Raw genomic sequence first — 19,654 nt, forward strand, 5'->3', positions numbered from 1 at the left:
CACTCTTCTGGTCATTGCCTGGGAAGTAGCTCCCAGATGGGTGGGGAAGGGCAGAAACTGGGGTTAATATGGCCACTCTGGGGAGCCTAAAACCTCACAAGCAAAGTTGGCTCCAAAGCAGAATTTCCATCTCTGGGAAATTCTGAGATTTGGAAACGTGTTTTCATTTCAAAGCGGGATGCGAAGCTGAAATCTTGGAATTTTTCGCCCAAGAAAACGTTCCAAAATGTTTCATTTCCACCAGGTGAAAATGTTTCGTTGCCACTTCATTGTTTTGACTTCGCCGATCATGAATTATTAACATAAAACCGCATATGTCTAAATGAAAGGTCTGGAGACTTTCCTGCTGAAAGGTCAACGGAATCAATAACGTTCCCACAGAATGGGTCCGTTCCGCTGACCCAGCGTTTTCCAATGGAAACCGATTCCACAGGAAAATTTCCCACTGGCTGTGCTTCTGAGTGTCCATTTGCTAATCCACGAGGGGAGGTGATGGGAGATGGAATTCAAGGGGCAGATTGCAGAGAGCGGGGGCTCTGGGTTCTCATTTCCTCCCCAAGCCGTTGAACGAAGCAATCTAGAATAGCTAAGAGTCATTCCAGAAACGGTTTGTATTCAGGCACCCACAGAACCGCCACGGGGTAGATTTTCAGCACAGCATTTCATGGGGTTATAGGCAGAGATGGAGAACACACCCAGACAGGTTTGGAATTTGCAGAACTTCCTCCGTCAGGTTTTGATCTTTTGCAGAACAAAACCCCAAGGTGGTTGGGGTGCAGAGCCAGGTTTTATCCAGACACCCAAAGTGTATTATGGGGGTTGGATAAACACTTGCACAGCGTTTCCAACACATTCAGCTTATCCACTGTCATGATGCCAGTAAGCACCATCCCCATTTTACAGATGGAGAAACTGAGGCACAAAGCAGTGAAGTGACTAGTCCAAGGCCACAGAAGGGGCCAGCATCAGAGCCTACCCTGTACTCTGATCACTAGACCACAAGCCACTTCCATTATAATGCTGAAAGTTTTGCTCCATCTCTACCCATACACTTAATTCCCCCATGCAGCTGCACTGGAGATGCACCAGTCTACATACAGGAGAGCAGGCATATCTCCATTACCTCAGCCCTCGTTGCAAGGCACAGAGGGACCATCATGCACATCCCCGGCAATCTGCTGCATTCCACACGGGCTCTGCCCCCAAAGCAAAAAGAGCCCCCAACACCTGGCCCCCAAACAAGTCATGGGAAGCGTATCCAAGCACGCGATACCTCTGTTTCCAGCCGGCGGGAATCCGAAAGAAATTCCGCTTACTACTAAAGATCTGGCTAGAGGGTGGAGAATAAAAGATACAGAAGAAAAGAAAGAGAAAGTTAGTGAGACAAAAGGGGTGTGGTGCGGGGGGGTGGCCTTGGAGCCCAGCTTTGCTGAGGCCTGGAGCAGTGGCATTGGGCGTGGACATCGCCACCTTCAGGCTGGGAAAAGGAGAGCAGCGTCCAGCGAGAAACATCCCCCGGCAGTAAAGCCACCAATGCGCGGTGTGGCAGGAAGACTGCAAAAGGAAAGCTGGACCCTGAGAGTCCTGTTCCATGTGGGCTCACGTGGGTGCTCTGTCGACGAGAGAGGGTTGTGTACGTGGAAGTTAACAGAGAAGGTGCCAGCAGGTGGCACTCAGGAATACATGGCAGAGTCTGATCCTACATAGCCCAGGCAAACAGATTCTCCTGTGCAACTCCCTCCTCTGAGCTCTTCAACATGGTGTCAGGGTGGGCTCAAAGCCCTCGAGGGCCCTGCCCATACCCTTGTCATGGTTTGATGCATCTCCCCTAAAGAGCCCCATTTATCAAAACAAAACACTGCTGGCCAATTTGACTGGCGGGCAGAGCCCTGGGCCAGGGTTAAACACCATCCGAGGAGAGAGGGCCGAACAGCGGGCGCACCTCTCCTCACCCCCATGAGAGGCCACGCAGAGATCTCTGGCCTTCCGAGGCAGGCGTGGCAAAGCATCCGAACTACAGCCAAGCGACCCACAGACGCCGTGACCCCAAGGTGTCTGGGGTGGGAGTGACCCCACCGGTGATTGCTCCGAGGAGAGACTTTCCCTTCTGACCTTACCCTGAAGGGGGCATCATGGCAGTTCCCTAGATTTTATTGCAAGCCAAGATCTTACTGATGGTGTCGAGTGACCAGGGCCCCCTAAGGTGTGCTGGGAAGGTCCTGTGGTACAGTTCGGAACCGGCTAAACTGCACCCGTTGTGCGTAAGAGGCAAGGAGCACAAAGCACTGTAGTTTGTGTAGGTCCTACATAAACAACACCACATTTCCCCCCTCAGGAAGGAGGGAGGGGGTGTGTCAAATTTCTTAGCAACGGAGCTCTCTGTAAAAACAGGTCGTTAGATGGATATTAAATAAAAACAGGTCATTAGACGGATATTAAATAAAAAGAAAAACATTTTGATTCTGAGCAATTCCTCCACCACCACCACCACCCCCAACCTCCAAGCTACTGTAGCAATATTAGGACAGATCAAAATTTTGATCGCAAGCTACTTGGCAGCATCTCTTTCAACACCACACAGATTATTTTCCGCTCGTCCCCCCAAATGGGTTCCCTGACCCCGAGTACATTTCCTGGAGCAGCAGTTGAAGAACATCAAAACCTCTGGAGGGAACCTACCGTATGGTGACTCTTTGGGTGGGGAAAAAATAATACAGGCACTGTGGCTTTAAGAGGAAGGTTACCTGAGACGTAAACACCTGGGGGGCGGTGCGTCTTCCTCTTTCCAGCTTCCGGGAATGAATGGGGATGCAAGAGGAATGGCAGGGAGGTGGAGAGGGGGAGGAGAGAAAAAGAAGATGATAATGTCATGAGAGGTGATGTTAGCACAGGAGACGATAGGACCAGGTGGGGGGATACATGGACCCTTCCAACAGCATCTCACCTTAGGCCCAGTCCAATCAGGTGGCCGTATGCTATGTTGGTCTGGCCCATCAAGACTGCAATACCTGCAGACTTCCAGATACCCTCTAGCATGCCTCAGCCCGAGGCCCCACCGCTGGGCCAGGCACTGGGAACGCTGGTGTTATATTGATGGGGCATAACCACACACGATTCTCATCTCAGCGCCCGTGGGGTGGGCAGCAATTGACTCAGTGCCCCTGGGCCCCTTTGATTCGGTAGCCCAGAGCACCCAGGCTTGTGGGATCGCAGCGCCATGCTCAGTTCCTGTGCATTGCCTCCAGGGAAGCAGGCCAGGAGTGGGGGAGGGCTGGATGGCATCTTCTCTGGATGACCGCATGGACAAGGAGAGAGATTCATCCTGCATTTCGCCCTAGGGCCCAGGGAGCTGGCTCCGTGGGAACAGGAACGGACTCGCAGCGTCTCCAGAGACTCGCAAATGAACCTTCTGGGGGGGTTGACCAAAGTTCCGTTTTTCAACGTTGAGTAATTGTTCATATTCGCCGCGTGTTCCCAGCCTGGTGAAGAGGGAGGGAGCGTCACCAGGTGCTGGAGAGGTTCTAACCTGGGTGTCTCCAGCCTGAACGGAAGCAGGGTGCAATGAGCATCCCAGCTCTCAGCCCTTTGCACCCCAAGATCTCGATGCTCTTCACAGATGTTGGGGGTCAGTGTCATTCCCCCCGTTTTCCAGATGGGGGGACTGAGGCTAAAGGCAACGCAGAATTCCTATTGTCCAACCCCCAGCCATAGGCTCTAGCTACACCGGGCTGCCTCCCGGAAGCTTTTCCCGAAGGAAAAGCCAGTTCTTGTTAGGCTTCCGTCTCACTTTGCAGACCGCTCTGAATTACAGGCTGCTAAGCCAGCTTGAACCACTGCTTTGGGGTTTGCCTGGGGCTACTTAGTTCGTTTTGTGTTCTTCCAAACACAGCATTACCCTGGGACCCCAGGTTTCCTGGATGCTACCTTCAGACACTGCATCTGCTGCAAGTGAGCATGTGGGGCAGAAGGCGAGGCCGAGCCCTGGCACCTCATCCTGAGCCCCCGCTGTCTCCTCTACTGCAGCTCCTGTTCACAAAGCCCCAGCGTCATTACGTCACTGTTAGGGCCTGATTCTGCATTCACCGCACCCCCACGACAGGAATGCAGGATTGGGCCCATTCGGTGGCACCACAAGGCAATTTCTGTCTTTGCAGGACACTTCCTAGAAGGATCCTTCAGCGTTTTCCCCGATTTGGAGCTGGAGAGAGGGCCGGTTTCCAGGCGGTTTCGCTCAGATCCCTGCTAGGCACAGCTTCCAGCCTGCTGCAGGAGCACGACACGACTAAGGAGTAGCTGAAGGCGAAGCAGGGCCTTGCAATTATGGCTCACCGGAGAAACCGGAACAGCGTTAGCTGAGCCCACGAGCTCAGAAAGGTGAGAGGTCTGCGGGAGCTAAGCGGCTGGGATAGTCTCCTTCCCCCCTATTCCTGGCATCATGCATCAGCTCTAATGAACACTAGAGCAGGCCGGTGCTCCGAGAGCTGAGCCAGCTTCTCTTTGTTTCACCGTTTGCCCCCGTTCCTCAGAGTCCCACGAATCCCTTTGGGACATCATGATGCACCTGGGGCAGCAATGGACGAGCACTTCACACCATCCAGCCGACACTTCCGCCAAGGGCCGAACCCAAGAACTGGCCGGGGTTTCGCAGGCTGTTTGACACATACCTGGGTGCTTTACAAGCATCGTAGACAGGCTGTGTATTGGCCAAAATAGTGCTCAGCTCTCAGAGGCCAGGGCCTCCTGCTCCATTCTCTCCCTCCAGCTGAGCAACCGCTGGCCAGCGTCTTCCACGGTGCAGCTCCCTGAACCTCCCCTTGCCCAGGAGAAAGGTCCAATGTGGAAATTCTGGGGGTGGGTTTCTTCCAGCTCCTTAACCCCCGGAGTGGAAGGAAAGTCTGCAGGAAAATCTTCCATTCACCAGCTTTTACATTCATTTTCATCCTAGCCCAGGGCTCTGCAGTGCTGGTATTTACTAGAGACGGCCAGGGGACACTCTGGAAGCTCGAAGTGCCACTTAGCCGGGCCCCACAGCAAACGCACAAGTCTCCGTGTTTAGCCTGATTCCACTTCATGACGCTAATGGAGTTAATAGACCTTCCAGCTCTCCCGATCTCCCCATTCCTTCTGCGGACTCCGGATTTATGCTCATCAAATGCCCCACTCCTAATGGTGCTTTCTAGAGAAAGGCCCCTGTCCCCTTTAACCAAAGCCTGCCTCAGATGAGCAAAGGGAGAAGGCCTGGCAAAGAACATCCCCGCCCCCCCCCCCGTCCCCCCGGCAGGTCAGCTGGAGTCAGGGAAGAAAACTAGGAGAGGAATTAGGACCCGGTAGGAGTAAAGCCCATGGGAGTGTCCATTACCCTGTGGGGCCGCTAGAGAACAGCAGGGGAATCACATGCTCGGGATCTGTGCAACCCTAACCCTCGTACCCTGCACGTGGGGATGAAACCCCCTGGCAGGAGACCTGCTCCCCCAAGACCAAACTAGCTCAGGACACTTGGGAGAAGCGATTTCCTTGTTCTCGGGGAACAGCACCTCTAGTCACACAGGGAGGGGCTCCCCAGAGCACTCAGCCCCCACCCCCATTTCAATGGGAGCAGAGTTAGGCCAATGCCGAGTGCTCCTGAAAATCCCTGCCGGCCTGTCCTCCAGCCTGTGCGCCTGGCCTACCAACTCGGTGCTCCGTCCCACGGAGCCGCTGGCCATCACAGCTAGCTGCCTCTCACTCCGCAGTGCCAGCTTTAGCTCCTTCCTGCTGTGATGACCACAGCGCTTCGGGCCCTACCTCCGTACCCACGCAACTCCTAACCCAAGGGGAAGCCATGTCGCCAGACGGGGAGAGCCTCCTTCCTTCCTTCCTTCCTTCCTTCCTTCCTTCCTAGCACCCCTCAAGAGATCACTCCTGCTCACGAATTAACCTCCACAGAACATCCCTATCTATGTACACACCATTACACAGTGTATTAACAATAATACATAAGCAACCAATTAATCCCAGGCTGTAATTCCACTGGGGGGTCATGGAGACATCACAAACCATGAATACCTAGCACTTTTAATACCTAGCACTAATACCATCTAGCATGTTTCATCAGGAGATCTCAGAGCACTTCATAATCTTTCAATGTATTTATCCTCACGGCCCCCCTGTGAGAGAGTCCTTCCCACTTAGCCCCATTTCCCAGATGGGAAACTGAGGCACAGAGACACTATGTGACTTGCCCAAGATCACACAGGAAGCCTGAGACATAGCAGGGACTTGAACGAGGTCTCCCAAGCCGCCCTCTAGTGCCCTAACCTCTGCACCGGCCTCCCTCTCCGCTGGGAGTTTCAAATGCAGGTTCCGTTCCGCAGCACACGGGAGCTGACCTGCCTTGGTATCTGCCACTAGGAGCCTCTTTGAAGAGAGGCTGAAGAGACGGTTGGAAAGGAGACAAGCAAGGGGAGATACGTGAGCGGTAAAGAAAGTACAGAACAGCATAGTGCAGAGGGCAGTGCAATTTACCCTTTCCCATAATGCCTGGGCGAGGAGGCACTCAGTGACATGGAAAGGCAATGTGGGGCATTTGCTTTTCCCCCAGCACCAGGTGTTGGCCATGGATAAGGGAGCAGAAGGGCCAGCTGTCTGTTACGCCGCATTGACACATACAGTTCCTGGAGTTAGCTAGGATGTATCACATGTAATACCCATTTATTCAGGGTGTGCACCTAGGCATACGCTCAGGTCACCAGTTTAAAATATCCCGAGTGATGTTACTGCACACGAGGTCGGTTTGAACGTTATGAGCGATTCGGACTGTATGACGCTGCACGGACCCTCAGAGTCCGTCTGCAGGGCAGCGTGAGGTGTGGCTGCAGCTGGAGCAGACAGACCTACGCTAGTGTTAACTGCAAGATGCCCGGGCGTGGGCTTCTGCAGCTCGAGTACCCATAGGCGCCGACTCTGCGGGTGCGCTGGGGTTGGAGCACCCATGGGGAAAATGTAGCGCGTGCTCCGCACCCAGTGGCAGCCAACATCCCCCCTCCTCGCCTCCTTCTCCCACCCCCCAAGCATGCCGCGTCCCTGCTCCCTCCCAGCGCTTCCTGCCCCCCAACAGCTGTTTGGCGGCGCTTAGGACTTTCCGGGAGGGAGGGGGAGGAGTGGGGATGTGGGCGCGCTCAGGGGAGGAGGTGGAGACGAGGTGAGGACTTGGGGGAAGGGGATGGAATGGGGGTGGGGGTAGTGCAGGGGTGGGAAGAGGCGGGGCGGGGTGGAGCCAGGGGTGTGGGGGTCGAGCACCCACTGGGCAGAGGGGAAGTCGGCGCCTATGCAAGGACTCAGGCTCCGTGGTGCACTTGTACAGCCCAGGCTGCCACGTCAACATTACGATTTGTAGCTATGCCAGCCTGGGTGTGTGTCTACCCGAGCTGCAATCGCAGTAGTGTAGACGTACTCTAAGAGCACCGGGAATGCTAGTTATTTTGGGCCACTGGGCTCCTAGCACCTCAGGCATTGGATTGGGATTCTGGATTCCCCCCCGGGTGCTGGAGAGCCCCTGGGAACACAGATCACAGCCAGGTGGATTAGGGGTGATCTGTGCACAAGGGTGTGTAACACCCCTGTGTGAGTTGTCTGAGAGGACTGAACCTGCGACCTTCGAATCTGCAAAGCACAAGTCTCTAGTGACTGCACTGAATGACTAGCTCCATCAGCAGACACACAAACCTCTATACATGGTCCAGCCACTATAGGGAGACCAGAAGCCAGCCGGGGGTACACCTGCCACCAACACGGACAAAAGCCAAACCACGCTCAGGAGACAGGAGGGGAGCAGCAGCGCCGGCGACACACACACGCAAAGGGCCAACACTGGGGGGAGAGAGACAAAGGACACACCAAGGAGCGGTAGCTGGGGGCACCCTACCTTTCCCCAGAGCAAAAAGCAGGGGCGATGGTTTTCTGGCCAGAGGTGAAGGAGTGATATGGCGGTGGGGCTCCGTCAGGCAACCTTTTCACCTCTGAATTCCTAACTCCTCCGTTGCGGACTCGGTGCAAATGCTCAAACATAAGGACCAGCTCTCTGGGGGTGGGTTCAAATAAAAACAGGGAGAAATTAAACCTTCCAAGGCAAAAAGAAATCAAAGCCACATGAATGAACAAAGCAGGGATCCAGGCAGGCTTAAAGCAACCCCCCTCCCCGACTTTAAAGACAGTTTCTTAGCAGCTTCCATCAGGCCTTTGCAGGGGTTGAACTGGGCCAGCTCATGATAGCTTGGGGGGGGGGGGAGGCTGGTACATTCCTGTGCGCCACAATCTCAGCTTTCATTTTAAAAAAAAATAATTAAGCCTCTAGCCTTATGGCGGTGAAGATATCCCTCAAAATGTGACATGAAGGAATGACACCTGCCTGAGTCTGCAGACAGCCTAAAACAATAGCTCAATGAATTGTTTATTTTGAAGCCTAGTGATAGCAGTTTAAATGTCACCTTTGTTAGGTGTATCACAAGAAAGAAGAGGAATGATCTAGTCATGAAGGTTTTCACAATCTACAGTGAGTGGCGTCTCGTGTTGTCACGAGTGGGCAGAGGTGGGAAAGTACCACCATGTTTTCAGGGGGTTTGGCTGCAGGCAGACACAGTTGGGTCTGTCCCGATTTTTCAGTGCTCTGCACAAACTCAGATGATACAAGAGAGACCGTGACATGTTGCTCTCGCTGCATGTCTGAGAAGACCCTTTGCACAGAGATGTAAATCGTGCAATGAAACAAACGGGCCTGATGCGCCTCTTGCTCACCCCAGCTGTAAATCAGAAGCAGCTGCACTGCTGGAAAGCCAGTGTCGGGGAGCGGAGGGGCAACCCCCCTGTTTCTAATACTCTCTCCTGCAACTGACCCGATGTCGAATTCTGGCCCTGCTTATGCCGGGGGGACGGGGGGGGGGGCACATCACGCACCTTAGAGCACAACGCTGAGCTTGCAGGGCAAGATCTCGTTTTAACATGATACAGTTGATGTTACAGACTCTAGCCTTGCTCCAAAGCCCATTGAAATCGATGGAATGACTCTTGTTGATCTCGAAAGGGCTTTGGTCAGACCCCCGGGTGGCTTAATGCCAGTCACTGAATGACTGGCAGACCTGGCAGCATTTTGCATCTTCCTTCTGTGGGCTGTCTCTCTTAGGTACTTGAGTCCCTCCCAATCTTCCAGATACTTATCCTCACCACACCACAGTGCTACGGCAGAGATGGGAAACTGAGGCACGGGGAAGCTAAGGGACATGCCAAAAGCTCACACAGGAAGTCTGTGGCAGAGCAGGGACTTGAACTATCCTGTCACAGGGCCATTCTATCTCTCTCAAACTGCGAAACAGCATGAGAGCGTAGGGATAGCTTGACTTCTATATTTGAGGGGGGGGAGCTCCAGCCAGGCCAATGGGGCCTCACGTTGGGGAGCAAATTCTGTGCCTGCCTGAAGCTTGCAGTTGTGGGGGACACAACACCTCCCCCGGCCCCTTTAAACGACGCCTATGCCTGGGAGATGCTGAACTCTGGGGAAGTTTGGATCCAACTCTGGGCTCCACCGCTGTTGTTTACTTTAAAAACAACCCCCACACTAGCCAGTCTTCTGAACGGGACGGGCTCAGAAGTGACAGAGAAGCTAATGGGGATTCTAACGAATGGCAGGGTTAATTTCTGGGCCATGGTGCTGCTGGGAATTGAGGGATTTGTGTTTCAGGCTGCTAAGAACTCTGTCTTTGTAAAATAAAACCACGGGTCATGGCAAAGAAACAAAACCACCCACTGTAGGACAAAGCAGACAAACCCTAGATCCATGGTCAGCAGCAGAAAGGGAGGGGGTCAAGCTCGGGGGCGGGATGTTTCCTTCCCTGACTCAACAGGCTGGTGTAAAGTGGGGCCATTTTATTATCTGCCTAATATCAGTGCGCTTGGCACTGTACAACTGGCAACACAGAGCCAGACCCTGCCCCGTACAGCCCAGCAACACAGATACGTGGTGGATGGACACAACGGGACAATCCAGAAGCAACGACGATTCCGGGTGTTGTCTCCCTACACGACGCTATTTCTTAGCGTCAGAGGCCTCCGGAATTCCCCTTCCAACAATGTATTCCTAGGGGATGCGGGGGGAAGAGCAAAGGAGGTGGGTCGATTTAACAGGGGAGGCAGCGTCCATGGGTCTTCACCTCCTTCCTCCCTTACGCAGACATTGTCTTTCCTACTCTGCCCTCCCACCTCCCCACAGGTGACACATGGGGCTGGCCTGCAGCCAGTCAAGCCCAGGTCTCAGAGCGCCGAGCAATCCTCCCGGCTCCGGCTAATTTCAACAGCAGCCACCAGAGGAATCCGTCCACTTTGGTCCCATCACCAGCAGGGCTCCAGCTTATCTGGGAAACGTTATGGGAGGAGGGAGAGAAACAGAGCGGGCAGGGCTGGAATGGATGCAGCGGCCGCAGGTCTCCGAAGGGAGCGGCCCCTGGGGGTGATGGAGGATGATGGAGGAGGAAATCAGGAATTTTAGCAGCCACTCCATCCCACCCCAGCGCCCCATAGACGCTAGCTCTGCAGAAGACAGAGGATGATGGGGGAGAGCAAAGCTGATTTCGCCCTATACGGATGGGCTGGATAGAAAGTCCAGCTCCGCCTCCCGCTCCCAACCCATCTTGATGAGAAGGGGCTCCATCCTGGGGAAACTATTAACTGCAAAACCTTTATTTGGCAACCTAAGAGCCCCTATTCCTCCCCCTCCCACCTCACCATTAAGTTAAGTTAATTCCTGTCCAAAGGAATTCTGGTTCTCAGGGCTGTGTATACAGATTCGATGGGCTGGCAGGCCGGCACAGGAAGGGTTAACAGAAATCTCAGCCTGACTGCGTTTCAGGTCTCGGACCATCAAGCCAACATAGGGGCCTTGAGCCCGGTTCTGATCGCACCTACACCCGGTTTACTCCAGAGCAATGCGGGACGGCTCCCGTTCGACTCCAGTGTAAACGGGGGAGAACAGACACTGGCTTGCAGCGTTTGACATCTCAGCTCCAGGGGTGCCTCGAAGTCTGGAATCATCATCCCAGGCCCCACTTTCCCACTCTCCTCCCCAAAAAGGAATTCTACCGCTAGAAGCCCACAGCACATGGCTCGGGTGAGCCTGCGGCGTCTTGCCTCGTTAAACCTAGTGGGCTGTTAAACCTGATGGCACCCGCTCTGATAAACTGCGCTCTCTGGAAGTGCAGCTGAGCATCACGGCCACATGCCCACTTGTCAAGGCGCAGAGGTTCCAGCGTTCTCCCACACGGCCGTCTCCAGAGAGACTGCATCTCCAGAGAGCGACCGGGGTGCACTGGCTCTGGAGTTTTGATCTGTCATGACGCTGAAAGGGTTAACCCCATCAGCTAACCCGGGACTCGTCCTTCTCCCTGCATCAATGCCCGTGGTGGATAATTCTGCACCCTGTCTCGGTGACCCCCCCGCTTTTCTGGGGAGAGCAATGGGAATCCAGCCTCTGCAGCAGCACAAGGCATCTCCACCACCTCTGCTGTGCCCGGCAGCCAGAGGGCTGGCGGGGAAGGTGGTGATGAGCAACACCAGGCTACGTACCCAGTTCCTGGGGCAAAGCTGCTCACATCCAGGCTGCTCCCAAGCCCTGCTGGGTCGTCCAGTGGGCAGGGCCGCATCCTGCTCCCACCTGCCCTCAACAGACACGGAGGCAATTGACCTTCAGAGCCCTGCATATGCCACTGCTCTCGGAGGAGACGACTGCTAGATGGCAGGGACCACCCTTTCCCCTTCCCCCCACAGCACTCGGTCTGTGGGCACCCGCGTGGCGTGGCGCCTACCTGAAGGATGGGAGAATGCTGTCATAGTAACACCAGGTGGCGGTCAGGTAGGCTCGGCTCCCGTCTGTCGAATACAGGCGCCAGGCAGCCTGCACCAGAGAGAGAGGGATGGTGTGGTAGACACGGCACAGCTGGTGGTGTCCATGGAGGAGACGGCAGGAACTGGCAGTGCAGGGCGAGGTGCTGTTGGCAGGACCGAGGGGCACTGGCAGGGCAGTGCCAAGGGATGCTAAGGGGTTGGTGGGTGAGTGAACGGGGAGCCCAGGACTGGAATAGTAGCGAATGCTGCAGGGTCAGGCCAGAGGTGGCTGGGCACAGCTGTGCACGTGGGAGCTCGCAGCGCCCTGCTCTATGACGCGGGGTCTAGGTCGGCTGCTGCAGGCAGGAGTTCTCATCCTGGCATCCCGAGCTGCGCTTGGCCCCACAGGCCCTCTGAGCTCTGAGGGCATCAAAATTCACTCCCAGCTCCACCCCCTCCCTTGAACAGACCTCGGTGCGGGGATCCAGTTCTGCCCGAGCAGCAAACAGCAGCCGCAGGCCGCAAGTCAGCACTTCCTGCTGCCACCTGGAGCCCATGGAGCCCCAGACCCCATTCCTGTTGCTGGTGCATCGGGTGCAGTAGCACCCCCGTCCTTGGACGGGGCAAATGCCTCTGCCCCAGCCGGACGCCCAGGCTGTGGGCTGGGGAACGGTCGAACTGGCTCAGATCAGACGGACCAAGCGCAGAGCCGGAGGCCTTTTGGGGGTTCTGTGCCTGAGCCAATCGGAGGGCAGCACAGGAAAGAGGGGTGTGTGGGGGGGAATCCCCCTGGTCATTATAATACTAGGGTTGGGCAAATTCCGCTCCCTCTCAGGGGCACTGCGGGGACTGCTAGGAAAGCAGAGCCAGCGGGAAGCTCTCCCGGTGCTTCACTGGGGATGAGCTGGGGACAGCGCAGGACATCGCCACAGGGCCTCCCAGAGGACTCAGGGGGCCTGGGCCAAAGCAATTTTGGGGGCTATACTATAGATACTATATTCTCGTGGGGGCCCCTGCAGGGCCTGGGGCAAATTGCCCCACTTGTGTCCCCCCCCCCCCCCCCCCGGGCGGCCCTGCACAGCCCCCGCAGCAGCTCTGCCCGCGCCAGACATGCTGACGTGAAACTGGAGTCGCTGGAGTGGAGAACCAGGCCCCCTGTTCTTCTCACCCGCCCCCCAGCGCCTGCCTGTTTCAAGCTCTTCTCCCCACGCTAGCCTCTCGCTGAGGCTTCAGGTAACACTCCCAAGAAGCTGGTGCCATTAATTAAGGAGCGATCACAATGGGGAGCCTTACTGGGGACCTCGCGGCCTCCCATCTGCACCCACGGCACATCAGCGCCTGATGAATGCCGGGCAGCGATGGCCAGAGTTAGTGGGGCGGGGGGGTTGCGGCGTGTCCCGGTGCTTGCTTTGTATTGCGGGGTGACAGGCAGGTGGGGCCCTTTGTCTCGCCCCGTGCCCAGCTCCATTAATTAACGTCAGGCTTTTTCCTTCCCCGCTGCCGAGATGAAAGGAGGAGCAGGGCTGCATTCAGAGGGCCGGGGAGCTGTGAAAACCGGGGCCAGCTGACTGGCTGGCAGCTGCAGATAGACGAGGGGCATCGGGGGCTTCCTTTTGTGCGCCTGTTCTCTGAACTGGGGAGATAAGGAGGAATTCTAAAGTTTCACTTCTCTAGCAAGCTGATCTAGACAAGGGGACTGATTTGCCAGCCCCCCCCTCCACAAGCGCGGGGGCTCGGCGACAGGCACGGCGGACCCTCGCCAAGGTACACGTCAGATGTGCTGAAGTGTGCAAATGCGGACGGAGGGGCCCTGGCAGAGCTGTGTGCATGGAGAGCCCAAGGCTGGAAGAGCAGGGGGGCTGCAGATTGAGGGGTATCTGCAGAGCCGTACCGGCCGGGGCAGAGAGGGGGGACTGCAGGGTTGGGAGAGCTGTGGAGCTGCAGCCTGGGCAGAGGGGGATCTGCAGAGGTGTGGGGGCCTGGGGCACCAGATTGGGATCGCAGGCAGTGCTGGGCTGAATGCTCAGAGTGAGGGGCATTGGCGGAGTTATGTGTATACGGGGGAGAGGAAGTCTGGAAGAGCAGAGGGGCCAGGCTGCATGTGCGGATCGAGGGGCATCGGCAGAGCTGTACGGGGGGAGCTGGGGGCGACCTGCAGACTGCGCTCGAGGGCCATCGGCAGAGCTGTGGAGTGACTCCAGACCGAGGTGGAGGGTGGGGTTTCCCCAGGGAGATGTGCGGGTGTCCCACGGTACCTGGATCAGGTTCGCTGCCGGCGTCCGCCTCTTCTCAAAGTGTTTCTGGCGATGCTGCTCCTGGACTTTCAGGGCAAAGCCGGAGCCCAGAATCCCCTGCCGGAGAAAGGGGCCAGTGTGCATGAAACAGGATCCAGAATCTGCCTGGCCCCGTGCGGCAGCTGGACAAACTGCCCCGACACAGTCTGATCCCCACAGGCCTGCGGGGTCCTAAGGAAGCATCCCTCTGTCACCCCGGCATGAGCACAGACCGCTCAGAGCCCAAACTCGCCAACGCCCCCTGTCTGGCTAGCAGGACGATCCACTCTTTGGGAGGGAGCAAAGAGGTCTCCCCCTCACCCAAAGTAGGACTCTGCCGGCTCTGCCAGACCATCTCTCCTCCCGCAGGGGCCTGGCAGCCCCAGAGATCAGCTGGGAGCCCACAGTCCCTCGCTGGAGACACTGGGGCAGGGTGGGGTAGGGGGTGCCACCGTCCCTGCGGTGCCGTGGGACGGTGGCATCCCCCAGGGCTCTTCTCTGGAGGGAAGGGAGGGAGAGAGGCAGAAGGAGGAAAAAAGGGACAAAAAAAGAAAATAGGAAAGAAAAGAAGGAAAGTGAAAAGAAACTCAAGGACGAGAATGACCAATGACATCTCCATGGCAGCGTCTGTTCTGGAGTCTTACCCACCGGGCAGTGACCCTTTAAGGAGCACGGAGGCGAGGAGGGTACTTCCAGCAGTCTGCCCTCTCCGGGGCAGCCCCGGCTGCCAGCCTGAGCTCCTAAGGTCCCCGAGGCCTGGCTCTCCCTCCCCCTGGCAGCGCCGGGCGTTACTGGGATGCCGCGAGGGGCTACTCACGGCAGGCAGAGCGAAGAAGGAGATGCCCAGGAGCGCGAAGCCGGCCGCCAGCACCCTGCCCAGCCACGTATTGGGGGTCTTGTCCCCGTAGCCGATGGTGGTGAGCGTGATCTGCGAGGGGAGAGAACACAGAGAGGCCTTGACGGAGCTCTCCTCGCCCCCCCTCGCCCCCCAGCCCATGCTGCCCCCCCAGTGGGAGGGGGGGCTCTGCAGCCACACTTACTGTGCCCCACCAGAGCGAGTCAGCGTAGGTGGCGAACTCCGTGTTGGCGTCTTTCTCGGCCAGGTAGACGAGGAAGGAGGCGAAGATGAGCACCAGGAAGCCGATGTACCAGGCTGTGATCAGCTCCTGCCACGGGCAGACGGGGAGGGGAGGGGACGAAAGCCAAGATGGGGGGGAGGGGGGTGAAGGCCCAATACACGACACAACACAATGCAATGTCGGACGCCGCCCCACTCGCTACCGGCAAAGGGGCAGAGAGGATCCAATGGCAGGGAGCACTGGAGGGGGGTGGGCAGACTGCCAGCCTGAGCTCCTAGGGACCAGGTACGTGGAGCTGATCCCACCCAGCAGCAGCTGCAGAGGAGAAGGCTCTTGCGCACGTGTTGGGGAGGCACAGAGAGGCCGCCGGCGCTAAGTGACTAGAGGGGAACGTTCCGCGTGGTTGACTGGGGCGAGCCCATGGAGGGGAGGGGGGGCTGGGTCAGTTTTGAAATGAATGGGGAGACACAGGAGGTTAACAGGGGAAGAGCGGAAGGATGGCTCAGTGGTGAGGGTGCCCTCCTAGGACTAGGGAGACCGCTGGGCTCAAGTCTCTACTCTACCATAGATGCCCTTGTGCAATCTTGGACAAGTCACTCTGTGCCTCAGTTTCCCCCTGGGGACTATGGGACTCATAGCCCTGCTGTGAGGTTAAATACATTCAGGCCTGTGAGGTGTTCGGATACTAGTCACGGGGGCACAGAAGGAGCCAGTCCAGACCTATCTGCACCGTGCGGGGCTAAAAGGGGGAGCACTGGACTAGCAGGGGTGCTGCAGGTCAGGGCGATGGGGAGCCCAGGCCTGGGCAGAGCAGGGGGCTCTCAGCCAGGATTGAGTGGCAGTGGCAAAGCTGGATGCACCAGTCCATGCTGTGCTCAGCTCTGCCCTGTTTTATCGCTGCCAGCCTCCCGTGGCACCGACGCTGAAACCCAGCCCTGCCCCCGGGCCAGCGCCCTCCTCCAGCTCACCTTGCTGTGGGCATAGACCACTGAGCCCAGGAGCTTCCAGGTGCCCCCCCTGCGGTCCATGCGCACCATCCGCAGGATCTGCAGGAAGCGCATGCTGCGCAGCGCCGAGGTGGCAAAGATGTTCCCCTGCGTGCCGGCGGCAATAACGGCCAGCGAGGCGATGAACACGATGAAATCTGCGACCCAGAGCACAGGGAGATGGGCGAGGGGTTAGCTGGGTAGCAGGGTGGCAGGGATGGGGGAGGGGTTAGCTGGCTAGCAGGGTGGCAGGGGCAGGGGAGGGGTAGCTGGCTAGCAGGGTGGCAGAGACGGGGGAGGAGGTAGCTGGCTAGCAAGGTGGCAGGGATGGGGGTTAGCTGACTAGCAGGGTGGCAGGGATGGGGGAGGGGTTAGCTGGCTAGCAGGGTGGCAGGGATGGGGGAGGGGTAGCTGGCTAGCAGGGTGGCAGGGACAGGGGAGGGGTAGCTGGCTAGCAGGGTGGCAGGGATGGGGGAGGGGTTAGCTGGCTAGCAGGGTGGCAGGGATGGGGTTAGCTGGCTTGCAGGGTGGCAGGGTGGGGGGCGGGGTAGCTGGCTTGCAGGGTGGCCGGGAGGGGGGTTAGCTGGCTAGCAGGGTGGCAGGGACAGGGGAGGGGTTAGCTGACTAGCAGGGTGGCAGGGACAGGGCAGGGGTAGCTGGCTAGCAGGGTGGCAGGGATGGGGGGTAGCTGGCTAGCCGGGTGGCTGGGCCGGGGGGGGGGTTAGCTGGCTAGCAGGGTTGCAGGGATGGGGAGGGGTTAGCTGGCTAGCAGGGTGGCAGGGACGAGGGTAGCTGGCCAGGGGGGAGGGGTAGCTGGCTAGCAGGGTGGCAGGGGCAGGGGAGGGGTTAGCTGGCTAGCGGGGTGGCAGGGATGGGGCGGTAGCTGGCTAGCAGGGTGGCCGGGGCGGGGGCGGGGGTCGCTGGCTAGGAGGGTGGCAGGGATGGGGGAGGAGGTAGCTGGCTAGCAGGGTGGCCGGGAGGGGGGAGGGGTTAGCTGGCTAGCAGGGTGGCAGGGATGGGGGAGGGGTTAGCTGGCTAGCAGGGTGGCAGGGATGGGGGAGGGGTTAGCTGGCTAGCAGGGTGGCAGGGACGAGGGGTAGCTGGCTAGCAGGGTGGCAGGGACAGGGGAGGGGTTAGCTGGCTAGCAGGGTGGCAGGGACAGGGGAGGAAGTAGCTGGCTAGCAGGGTGGCAGGGACGGGGGAGGGGTTAGCTGGCTAGCAGGGTGGCAGGGACGAGGGGTCGCTGGCTAGCAGGGTGGGAGGGGCTGGTGTTGGGTTAGCTGGCTAGCAGGGTGGCAGGGGCAGGGGAGGGGTTAGCTGGCTAGCAGGGTGGCAGGGATGGGGCGTTAGCTGGCTAGCAGGGTGGCAGGGACGGGGGAGGAGGTAGCTGGCTAGCAGGGTGGCAGGGACGGGGGAGGAGGTAGCTGGCTAGCAGGGTGGCAGGGACAGGGGAGGGGTTAGCTGGCTAGCAGGGTGGCAGGGACAGGGGAGGAAGTAGCTGGCTAGCAGGGTGGCAGGGATAGCAACCCAGCTTTGTGCGTTCAATCTTTGAGGGGCCATTTAGGGATCTGGGGCAAAAAACTGTCTGGGGATTGGTCCTGCTTTGAGCAGGGGGTTGGACTAGATCCCTCCTGAGGTCCCTTCCAACCCTGACATTCTATGATCCCAACTTTGCCCAGCGCAGGATACATCCCAGCCCACCTGCCTAGGAGCTCGCATGGGTCTCAACCCCAGAGCATCACATCTGCCAAGGAGACATCTCCCCAGACCGCTTCTGAGGCTAGCAGGTGGTGGCGGGGAGTCTATCACTGATCCCTCCCCCTGCATATGCCCTGAGGTTTCCATTCTCCCCAGACTGCCCTGGCACGGCCATTTGCCCTTTGAAAGTGGCTCAGCCTCCGGGAGCCCAGACTGCACAGCTGATAATACCCCACAGTGAGGGGAAAGGCCACTGGGTCCATCAAGAATATCCTCCTTGGCTGGTCCCCTCGCCCCTCACTTAGCGTAGGACAGTGCCAGCAGCGATGGTGCCTCGCTCTAGTCTCTGGGCTGGAGGAGCTCTCTCCACCAGGCATTTGGGGGAGGGGGACCATCCCGCTGCCCTCTTCAGAAGTTCTCCACTTTTGCATCTCCCTCCCCATCCGGATGTGACCCTGTGTCCCTCCAATCACATTGATCAAAGCCACCCACCCTTCTCTGCCTGCCCCCGACCAGTGACCGGCGCCACCCCAAAGGGGCATGGATGGGGCAGGAATGGGAACCCCCCTGCCTCAAGCCCACTTCAAGTTGAAATCGTAGCCCCAGTCAGGTCCTAGAACCACTGCTCTTCTCTAGAACTCGGCCCAACCCAGACCTGCTGCCAGCTCCCGAAACACTGGGATAAGCCCCAGGAGCCCCAGAGAAAAGGCTCCACCCCACTCCCAGCTGGCCCTGTCCAGAGAAGTATCCACATCAGGTCCTTCCCCAAACATGGCCTGGGTTCCAGCCGCTCTGAGGTCTCCCCACACCCCATCACTGAGCAGGACACTCATACACAGCGTTTAACTAGGCTGGGGGGAAATGTGGACTTGAACTTGGACTTCCCAGAAGTTCTGGATCCAGGTGCCCCTGATGGGGACATTTGGATTCTGCTCCTTCCTGCCCTCCTTTCCCCACTCCCAGCCCCGCCCCCCACCGCACCCTGATTTGAGGGGGTGGGGGTTGAATTTTGGGGCACTTTACTCTTAGGGTGGGATTTTCCAAGGAGTCTAAGGCTCCCAAATTCAGCAGAGTCCTGGGCATCTCCATCCTTTTGGGTCCTTCCATAACCCCGGGCATAACCTATTCTGATCCCATCTCCTTTCGGCTTTGCTCCTGAGGGTGCCATGGGGCTGTCTGGCCTGGTAACAGTGAGAGCTTGCAAGGAGTTGGACTAGGGGACTCTCCTGTGTGTCAAGGCTCTGCTGATGTGCCCATCACCATGGCCTCCAAGCAGCCCCGAAGAGACCTAGGATGCCCTTCCCATCTCTAGTTCCTTTGATAACCAGGGAGACCTAGAGATGGGTGCAGAGAGCAATTCCCTGCGGTGCACCCCTGGTTCCCCATGGGGAGGATCACAGGGTGCATCGGGCAGCTTTCCTTGCCAACACGTACCTATTACGCAGAAGGGTTTCCTGGCAAAGCGGAACCGCCCCTGCCAGCCCCGGTAACGGCAGCAGCAGCCAGCTGCCCAGATGCGGATGATGTACTCCATGCCGAACACCACAATCATGACAAACTCCTGCCGGGGAGGGGAGAGAGAGAGACTGGGTTGGTTAATCTGGGAGGGCCCGGAGTGCGGCTGCCTGTAAAAGTCTCTGGAACTGTGTGTGAACCTTCATTTGAGTCACGCCTGAGGGGGTCAGCTGGCTCCTCGCTCCCTTTGCGGAGAGGCATCCTCCAGATGACCCTGCCTGGCTAGACAAACCTGAACAGACCTTGCAGCCAGAAA

The 19,654-nt window shown here is 57.8% G+C and overlaps 1 protein-coding gene across 4 annotated transcripts in view; it reads right to left on the reverse strand.

Moving 5' to 3' along the window:
- KCNQ4 (potassium voltage-gated channel subfamily Q member 4) overlaps positions 1–19,654 on the reverse strand; it is an 83,766-nt gene that overhangs the window by 15,279 nt on the left and 48,833 nt on the right. For 2 of the 4 annotated variants that reach the window (XM_039511372.1, XM_039511369.1), the window contains 8 exons: positions 19,318–19,444; positions 16,168–16,343; positions 15,161–15,286; positions 14,938–15,048; positions 14,103–14,198; positions 11,829–11,917; positions 7,904–8,059; positions 1,274–1,330 (listed from right to left, as the gene is read on the reverse strand). In XM_039511372.1, the coding sequence (XP_039367306.1) occupies positions 1,274–1,330; positions 7,904–8,059; positions 11,829–11,917; positions 14,103–14,198; positions 14,938–15,048; positions 15,161–15,286; positions 16,168–16,343; positions 19,318–19,435 (929 nt within the window). In that variant the 5' untranslated portion in view covers positions 19,436–19,444. The remainder of the gene's footprint in view (positions 1–1,273; positions 1,331–7,903; positions 8,060–11,828; positions 11,918–14,102; positions 14,199–14,937; positions 15,049–15,160; positions 15,287–16,167; positions 16,344–19,317; positions 19,445–19,654) is intronic. The other 2 variants (XM_039511371.1, XM_039511370.1) reach the window with 2 other exon arrangements.

The sequence above is a fragment of the Mauremys reevesii genome, linkage group 23 (genome assembly GCF_016161935.1).
Source record: "Mauremys reevesii isolate NIE-2019 linkage group 23, ASM1616193v1, whole genome shotgun sequence".
Lineage (NCBI taxonomy): Eukaryota > Metazoa > Chordata > Testudines > Geoemydidae > Mauremys > Mauremys reevesii.